The 10532-nt window shown below is 35.6% G+C and overlaps 1 protein-coding gene across 1 annotated transcript; it reads right to left on the reverse strand.

Moving 5' to 3' along the window:
• Window positions 1-97: 97 nt before the first annotated feature.
• On the reverse strand, window positions 98-7874 carry LOC120349138 (CD109 antigen-like). Its single transcript, XM_039419094.1, has 4 exons — window positions 7717-7874; window positions 4184-4406; window positions 1633-1806; window positions 98-272 (listed from the first exon to the last, which is right to left on the reverse strand). The coding sequence occupies exons 2-4, from the start codon at window positions 4244-4246 to the stop codon at window positions 171-173; spliced, it is 339 nt and encodes a 112-aa protein (XP_039275028.1). The 5' UTR covers window positions 4247-4406; window positions 7717-7874; the 3' UTR covers window positions 98-170.
• Window positions 7875-10532: the final 2658 nt, after the last annotated feature.

Here is a 10532-nt window from a genome sequence, read left to right on the forward strand (position 1 = left end):
AATTATACAATAAGTTCCTAACAAGTTATTGAGCTTTGTTAGTTATTTTTTCAATAATTATTTAAATAGCGAATGTCAATGATCTGCTCACCTTAACATGAAGATTTCGAGTAACGGAGTCTTTTCCATCAAACACGAGGCAACTATTGTTACAGGAATGTCTCCCAGTCTTATGGGCACAATCGGCACATAGACACGGCAGCATCTTGAGCCTTGATGTAAATGAAGAACTGGTGGTCACCAAATGAAGTTCTCGGGTTGTAAGAACGAACCTGACAACATAAGTATGTGAAAAAGTTAATATCATCAATTGCTGAAAATAAGATACAAACTAATTTAATAATGAATTCAACTGAAATACCAATACTTAGAAATGCATGAAGCTGCATGATAGTTAGATCGAATATATAACAAAGTGCCGGTTGCACATCAGCCGGTTAAATTTTAACCGTGATTATTCCACGAGACAATCAGAGAAGCTGTCTTTTCAAAAACGCCTACTCTGATTGGTCTCTTCTAATCACGGTTAAAATTTAACCGGCTGTTGTGCAACCGGACCAAAGTATTTACTTTTCTATGAAGGGCTACTGATATGATTGAAGTAAAATAGAAAATCCAACATGTGTTTTGCTTCAATAAAATATAAAAAAGTACTGGATGATCTTAATTTCAATTCAATACATTTATTGAGTTACACTCCAGTGAGCTTGAGTGCTCAATAAGATATTATTTTTTGAAGAAGTGAGCAATTCATTGCAATAATAAAAATCAGGAAACCGTTTATGAGAATCTTTACTTCAGTTCTCTCAAGTACTGCTATACAAGTCATTTAATACATCTTGAATTGTGACTTGCAACACGAAGATTACAACGAAAATAAAATTATTGGGAAGTTAAACTCCGGTTGTGAATCAGAATTCAAAGTGGAAAGTGTCATACATGACATCATTAAAAAAATATATTAATAAAAATTGAAAACTACAGACATTTAATCAAATGTATTGAATGAGATAAGTTAACTTATATGAAAAATATGGTACAGAAAATGATAGTGGTAGTTTAAATTGATATGAAAATAAATTGCAACATTATACTTTCAAACAAAGCAACAAATATTTCAAAAATATGCTTTGCAACTCAAGTGCTACAATCGAGAGCATGCAAATGATAATGATATTCATCATCTAAGGTTCCACAGGTTCCATATCGAATTTAAATGAATACGACCAACATTTAACATAGTTCAGTTGAACTATGAGGAAAATAAACCAATATTCAAACGAGTGATCCGCTAAATTATCATAATCAAATTATAGAAATTTGAAGATAACTGATAAAGTATTATAACATGGCTACTTGATTCTGAAATTATAGGAAATAACTAGTACCCTTGTAATAGTTTTGAAATTATACTCGACTAGTTTCAAGATTTATGTCATTTTCTGAGAAGAAAACTGAACAAACTTGATGCTGTCAGAGCTTACAGGCCGTCAGAGCTTACAAGGCTGTCAGAGGCTAGTTGAATGTTGAATTATAGAAAATAATTAGTACCCTTGTAACATTGTTAAAAATTATACACTACTGGTTTCGAAATTTTTATCATTCTCAGAGACAATAACTGTTTCAACTTACAATGCCATTCAACTCGACATGAACAAACTTAGCTATCAGAGCCGCGGAGCACACGAGTGCTTCAACGTCGGTTGTCATGTAGTTGAAAACGGACACACGAATGCCAACCTGCTCTCCTTGGTAACTTGATTTGGGCATCTCCACATTGATGAAGAATGGGAGCACTCCGACATACTGTAACAGAAGAATTATATTAGAAAGAAAAGAAATTATATGATTGCCGACATACTGGAACGGAAGAATTTATCATAGAAACTGGATCAATGTATATAATTGTCTATTAATTGGTTTTACGTACTTTAGTATCCTTTATCGAATCAAAGAAAAATCAGCATTCGAGAGGACATGGATTATATATAACTTCATACGACGGAAGAGTTTTCTAAATTGAGTAGGATAACTTTGATACAAGGAAGTCTTATACAACTGTTTAACTTATGGGAATGTTGAAAAAAGACGGAGTTCTATTGAGATGTTCATGCATTTGAATATGATTCCCATTTGACTGATATAAACAGACAGAGATCATGAAATTCTGTATTAGCATACAATGTAATACTACAGTTTCAAAGCCAAGAAAAATCATATAGATCTTTAGTAAAGCCATGTCTTGTAGCCTACTATAGTGAGGTCCACGTTATAATGGCAGTGGAGAAAAACGTTGCCGAACCTCTGTCTTGTCAATGCTTTCTATAGACGGTAGCTGGTACACGTTTATTGATGTAATATTGATAATGTTCATTCTAGTTTCAAATAATCAATTATATTTTATCAAGCAAGAAATTATTTTTATAATTGAGATGAAATATTTTATTAATTAATTATCAATTCTACATTGTTGATAGAGAATCTGGCAACAGAGCAAAGCGAGAAAGAGATAGTGCTATTCGCTTTATTGAATGATAGATAAGGATAGCAATACTCATAGCTGATCAAACACTGCCATTATAATGTGGACCTCACTATAGAGTCTACTGGAGATGGTTTTTGTTCACGTTTCAAGGCAGCCACTAACTTTACGTTTCGCCGGACAATTTCGACTGACAGACGAACAATGTTCTGTAATGCTGGATCCACACTCTGGTCCAATGCAACAAGTCTCCTGGAGAAGGTTTTTTGTTCACATTTCAAGGTTAGTCACTAACTTTACGTTTCGCCGGACAATTTCGACTGACAGACGAACAGTGTTCTGTAATGCCGGATCCACACTCTGGTCCAATGCGACAAGCGCCAGAGTGTGGATAGGTGGTTTGTCAGCGCTTGCCTTCATTGGCCTTCGCTCCAATTTTTGTCGACCGAAGGCCAGCCCAGCGAATGCCAATGAAGGCCAGTGAAGGCGAGCGCCGCCAAACCACCCATAAACACTCTTATCAACCAATACGTGCTGTTTCCGGTTAGTTGTCTGCTCTGTTGTTTTTTCTGTGTGATTGAGTTGATATAGACAATTGCTTTATTATTAACTTTGATATAGTTGATATAGACAATTGTAATTGCTTTACATTTCATCTTATTGTGTTCCTTTTAGTTGATAGTTTTAGTTTCTATCATGGATATGTCTCACTCGCTACCGCTGGCCTTGATGAGGCATTGGTCACATTGCAGTATGGATGCAGCCAAGCTTACCAGCTTGACCAGGGACTGGGCCAACATGTGGACTAGGCATAACAGCTGACCTGCAAGAGCACACAAACTACTGCGCACCTGCGTCGGAAGCGACCACCACTAACGTTGCGGCTTTCGGCTGTACAGTCGAAAATGTCCGGCGTAAAGCAACTAATAGACGGCGTCTTATATGACTACTAGGCTGCCGTGTGTATGCTATTATATTAAGCGAGCAATATCTGTACGGTATATATTTTTATATTTGGTTATTTATATTCATATTTTTATATTTGGTTAATATTTCATTTTTTTATATTTGGTTATTTATATTTATGGATATTTATGTCCAACGGATCTCAAAAACGGCTCTAACGATTTTCACGATATTTGGAGCATAGTAGGTTTATGATATAAAAATTCGATTGCACTAGGTCTCATCCCTGGGAAAACTCGCTGAAGGACATTAAAGGATAATTCATCGTTAGCAAAACAGCTGAGACTTTCGTCGTCTGTGGATAATAAAAAGAGTGAACGAGTGCGTCTGTGAGAAATCAAAATATCCATCCCCGAAATTCATAAACTGACGTATAGCCAGCTGTAAAATATTATCTGGAAATTTTAATCAACTTGATAAAAATATCTAATTTGTTGACATAACATGGTATATCATTCTAAATTGAAGTAAAACTTATCAGAATTTTCAATTTGATTCATTTTTTCACGGTTATAAGTAATTAGTGAGTGTTATTTTGTTATTGAATTTGGTTTGTAAACAATCTAAATTCGGGGAAGGAACAATTTTGGGCTGTGCATATTAGTACTTCGCCAATCATTTTAAAGAATTGTGTTTTGTTTATCAATAAATAACGAGCGAAGCTCAGTGCCCCGGTATTTTATACTAGTGATCGTTGGTCTATGGATGCAAATTGGAAAGCGAGAGTCAGTATACCTCAATGGGCTTGGGCAGCATTCCGAAGCCGAGCCGTGGACTCATGCTAAAGGCGGACACCATCCAGTGAGCCGGTGCTCCGGCACATCCACCTCGAAGATGTAACGACCATGTGGCCCTATGTTGATGTCCTTCCACAGCCACACGTTGTCGTACTGACGCTGGATCCGGTTGAACCGGAACTTTCTGAACAGTGACAGCTCGGTCGCATTGAAACGCGGGCCTGCGTAACATAGAAAACCACATGGATAATACGCTTGTCGTTTCATGGGAATAAATACAATTGAATACTAAACAAGAAAAATGAAAAATTCATTAATTATTATTACACACCTCATCTTGATTTGATGAATATTACATTTTCTACTACATTTTAAAAATGAAATCAGAGTGCACCGAAGAAGATTAAAATCAAAATCAAACAAAATCACATGGATAAAAAGCTTTTCGTTTCATGTAAATGAATACAATTGAATACTAAACAAGAAAATGTAGGCTGTGTGCACACAAAGCACGGCCAAACGGGTTGATAGAATTTGCTAACTCGGAATACGCTGACTCCATATTAAGGTTGTGCATTCAATATTTTTTTCAATTTTTTTTCTTTTCCTAATCTATTGGACAGGTTTTTAGAACATAATCTATGCAGTTTAAATATTTCTATCAGCTTCTGTTAGCTAACAATAGGGCTTCAAAAGTCACTTTTTTGAGGCAGATGTTACACATACCCTACAAAAACTACTGTTCAGAAAAATATGCAAGTCTCCTTTTCAATATAGCAAAAATTACGTCAACTTTGTTTTTGAAAATCTGAAAAAAAAAATTTTTATGCATTTTAAACTCCTTTTTACATTCTTTTTTACATTTACGTTCTATAGACTTCAAATTGATAGCAACTTGTAGCGCTGTTCTTGATGAATAAAGTTACTTTGTTGACTTTGTTTACATGATTTACAGGCATTTATTTGTAAGAAAAAAAATCTTATTCAACTTGTAAGATGAAGGTAGCATGATATAGTGGTGCAATTGAATGCTCATTTAAGTGCTCATTTCTCCTTTCAGTCTATGATCAGTCTATAAACTTCAAATTACTGTTTTATTTGAACTTACTGCAATTTATAAGTTATTCATCCTCATATTTCTTACACAAATCTGTTGTATAACAGGTGATTGAGACCTAGTGTAACAAAAAACGTCTTTTTCGGTCATTTTTAATAAAAAAAAATCATAAATTTCCTTAAGTCCCCATAAATTCCGGGAATTTATGATTTTTGGGAATATTTCCTTAAATCCGCTGGAATATTTCCTCGATCATAATTTCCCGGAATTTTACACCACAATTGAAAAACAAATATTTTGTATGACCTAATTCTTCTTTCCTAACACCTTATTCGCCTTATGAACATTATTACTTGAGGCCGTTTCTAAATTGTATCTGAATTGATAACATTCTTTTTCAGTTGAGTTAAGGTATTCAAAATTAAAATGAGATCAGTTTTTAAGGTTGTGCAATCAATAATTTTTTAAAAAGTTTTTTCTTTTCAAATCTATTGGACAGGTTCTTAGAACATAATCATGCAATTGAAATATTTTTATCAGCTTCTGTTAGCTAACAATAGGGCTTCAAAAGTCACTTTTTTGAGGCAGATGGTACACATACCCTACAAAAACTACTGGTCAGAAAAATATGCAAGTCTCCTCTTCAATATAGCAACAATTACGTCAACTAGCGGAATTTATTTGTCCCTAGAGCTAAGCGCTCGACGTTAAACTGCCGTATGAATCAAAACTGCTATGATCATATGGTATTGATTCATAAGGCAAGTCAGCGAATTTCGAGTTAGCCAATTCTATCAACCCGGCCAAACGTTAGAGGTCCAACGGTCTTGGAAGGGTGAAGTTTGCTAAATACATGGATCTATCAAAACTTATAACCTCAAGACCCCTTTGACCGCCCTACGTTGGGTACTCACCCATGATGAAATTTCATCAATCTTCTCGGGATGAGGTTCTTTTTGTGAATTTCAACAAAGTTCTTTTTTTGTGTGTTTCAGTAAAAAAAAATCTTTCAATGATTTGAAGTGAACTCATTGCTAGTGATCAGACACGTGTCTCTGCTAGCAATTATTGCCGGTAAATGAATACACTGGGATTTCAGTTATGTTATACCTAATTATTTTTATTATTTCTAGAATAGAGTATATTCTGAATTTCGTAGGATGTACCCAATTATTATGTGAATTGTAATTGTATAAATCTTGTATATATGGCAAATAAATTGAATTGAATTGAATACAGTTTTTTTATTTGCAAATACAGTAATTATAATTACATAACGAATAATCGTAAATAGCAGAAATTATTATGAGATGTTCCACCACGTAAATTATTGTAGAGGTTCTATGCAATCTGTTTCCTGTTTTCTATTGAGTCTCTTTTCATCATGGAAGTTACTCAATTCCATTTCTGTTTAATTATTTTCAAATATGGATTAAGTTTATAAAATAACATCATAGTACCCTTTTGGAACAGTTTTGAAAATAAAAACAGATTACAACACACATTAAAAGAACTATAGTGAGGTCCACGTTATAATGGCAGTGGAGAAACATAGCAGAACAGCGTTGCCGATCCTCGGTCTTGTCAATGCCTTCTACAGACGATAGCTGATACACGTTTATTGATGTAATATTAACTGTTTATTTTTGTTTAAAATAATCAATTATATTTTATTAAGCAAGAAATTGCATTTTTCAATAATTTCATAATGAATTTTCAGAATTATGATGGAATATTTTGTTAATCATTATTAATTCTACTACATTGTTAAAAGACGATCTGGCAACAGAGCAAAGCGAGAAAGAGATAGCGCTATCCGCTGTGTTGGATGATAGACAAGGATAGCAATACCATTGCTAATCAAACACTGCGATTATAACGTGGGTCTCACTATAGTCGATGTTTCACAACATTTTCAGGTTTAAAAAAAAATCATACAATGATGTTATTTTATTATTCGAATCAATTTGAAACACATTACTATAGATACTGCTTTCTCACAGAACCAAACCTAAATAAACCATTCCACGAATGTAACAAACTATTATAAGAATGAGTAGCTCTGAACACATACATTTTAAGAATGTATTACAGTTACAACAAAAAACCAAGTTTCTCAACTGAGCCTTAAGTTCAAGAACACAGCCACGAACAATCATTAAAGTATAAGTAATATGCGAGAAAACAGATCTATGTGAAGCCACATTGAAGAAATCTACACAGTAGTAAGAGACATTTACAGAAAACTTGATTAAAAATAAAAACAATACAATTTCTGAAAAAATTCAATACTTATAAAATGTACAAATATCTGTTATTTTAGTTTAATCTGTACTTTATCAACACATTAACAATAGAGCATTTCAATTCAAATGATGATTGAAGTACTATATTGTTCGGAAGTCGCTATGCACTTGAATTATGGTAATAAATCACTTGAATAATGGACCCATAGAGAATAAAAGTGCGCTTACAGCCAGCTTCGTCGGATCCATCCTCACAGTCGTTTCTGCCGTCGCACTTCTTGTCAACTCGGTAGCATCTGCCGTTGAGGCACTCGGCCAGGCCCTGTGTGATGTTGCACACGTTGATTCTGCGAGTCACCTCCACATCAGTGAACACCACCAGACTTGCAAACCTAAACACAACACACATCATTCGGTTATTATCTATAGTATATAGAACTGGCGTATACACGTAAATGAGATGGTAAATTCACGAATGACGCATCATCACGTCTGAACTGGACCGATAGACTTGACATTTCCATACAGATTCTTTATTTACGGAGGATGGTTATTAGCCTATTTTCATTCTCTAGATTCCATGAGTCAAGTTTTCAGTTTGTAAAGTTTTGATGGACCCTTGCGGAACACGGTTTACCTGCTAGTAGAAATAATTCGGTTACATAATTCATGATTAGTAAATCACTTCCCGGTGGTTTGGAGCCACCTAAACTGTGGATCCATTCATTTCTCATTACCCACGCACAAGCCTAGAGCTCATTGGGCATCACCCTCCGCAAAAAGAAACATTTGAATACTCATTCAATTATAATATTTAAACAGCTCTGTATGACAGTGTATGTACCTTGAGGTAAGTAGAAAGAATGGAAAAGTATATTAGGCCATTGTGGAATAACAGTCTGGTTTGCGATCAAGTACAGAATAACACTGGATTCCGACACAACAGTGAAAATATAATTCCCGCAAGTTCCAATTGGACTATTCCCAATCAGCCCAGCCGAGTATGAATATTATGAACGAGTATGAGTTCCTATTAGAACTGATGGGAATTATATTTTCACTGTCACTGTTGTGTGGCAATCCATTTTAAAGAAAAATATTGAGTCGATAATGTACAGAGTTGTGCAGAGGAAACGCATGTTTTTCGAACAGCCAGTACTCGTCAACGGGAGAGGGTATTGCCCTGGAACGAATGTTGGCAGACGACCCATACTATGCCATTTCGGTTGCTATGAGCGTTGGAACCTACATCGTGTGTTCGCTGTGAGCAGTTTTTTTTTAGAAACAATGAATCTGTAGTCACAGTGCAACGCTTTTCCGTCAATATTTTAGAGTTTGGCGTCGAGGTGCAATGTCCGATCCAAATACTGTACTCCGATGGGCTGCAGCGTATAGGATTACTAGTTCTGTGATAAAAAGAAACCACCTGGTCTTCACCGTTCCCCGGAAAGTGTAGACAGAGTCAGTGTCGTCGAGTCGATCGTCTGGGACTAGTAACAACTGCCGTTCTGACTCGGTCTACACTTTCCGGGGAAAGGGGAAGACCAGGTGGTTTCTTTTTTACCACAGAACTAGTTATCCTATACGCTGCAACCCATCAGAGTACAGTATTTCGATCGGGCATTGCACCTCGACCCTCAACTCTAGAATATTGACGAAAAAGCGTTGCACTGTGACTACAGATTCATTTTTTCTAAAAAAAAAAAACTGCTTAACAGCGAACACACGATGTTGTACGTTCCAACGCTCATAGCAACTGAAATGGCATAGTATGGGTCGTCTGCCAACATTCGTTCCAGGGCAATACCCTCTCCGTTGACGAGTACTGGCTGTTCGAAAAACATGCGTTTCCTCTGCACACCTCTGTATAATTTCTTAGGTGAAAGATAAATAATTATCTAGTTGGAATGAGTGACTCCATAACTTCGCCAAGTTATGACAAAAATTTTTAAATATTCGCAGAAATCAAGTAAATGTAGGATCAGTAATATATAAATATCGAGTGACCTGGCTGGCTCAGGTCTGATGTCAGAGCTTTCAGGTCGCAACTGATCAATTTCAGGGCCTCTGACATGACCTAACAACTGCTTTTTAGGCAGCCGGGACCGAAAAGGTGAGATCAATAAGGGGTATTCACAATGTTGGAGTTAGCTGTCTAAGTCGAGCTATTCGCTCCTCCAGCTATTTGCTAAGTCTGTGTTAACTCAAAGCTATAGTGGTACGTTAGAAAAAAATTAACAGACGAGATAGCAGATAGCGCAGGTTTGAGTTCGCTAACTCTAGCTATCTCTGTTAAAACGGCAGTCATGTTTATAATCTTACTTTTTGTTAAACGTTGAGTTACACAATTATCCGCTTGGATCGCTATGCAGTTAGCTAATAGCAGATGTTTTAGATGGGGCGTTCACAATCCAAGTTATTCAAATAGCACTTTAGCTGGCTAAAACAACATTGTGAATACCCCTATATGAGACAGATATGAAGCCTCTCCAACAAAATTAATCAAAATGTTCATTATTTTCACACCAGCGAAGCGTTGATATAGGACGGCTACGTATTCCGAAGACTTATTTCTAGCTACGCTACCATAAGAAATCATAAGATATAAGATAACCGTTGAATTAATCGATTAGTGCATTGAACGAATAATAATTACCATATGATCATCCAATCTACAGGAGATGAGTTACAAATCACAATACTACTAGTTGAAATGTGATAGGAAATCAAATAGGAATTCGACATAAAAATCGTTATGAAAACAATTTTAAAATTCCAATTGTGATTCTCAAGTTAATTTTCAAATATTGTTGTTTTTCAAATATTTAAAATTTCAATGTTGAAATCCTCATCAAGACGGTATGGAACTTCTGTATGTCAGAAGAGTTGTTAGGAATCCATGCTATCTCGCCACAGTATATTATGAATATTGAATGAGTTGCTTACGGGAAAGTTCTGTTGGCATCAATACCGAATGTTGATGAGGGAAATGTACGATATCCTCCGCATTCCCTTCTCTTGAGAACCAGGTGTGGATGAAAGTG

Source organism: Nilaparvata lugens, unplaced genomic scaffold (genome assembly GCF_014356525.2).
Source record: "Nilaparvata lugens isolate BPH unplaced genomic scaffold, ASM1435652v1 scaffold8436, whole genome shotgun sequence".
Taxonomy (NCBI): Eukaryota; Metazoa; Arthropoda; class Insecta; order Hemiptera; family Delphacidae; genus Nilaparvata; species Nilaparvata lugens.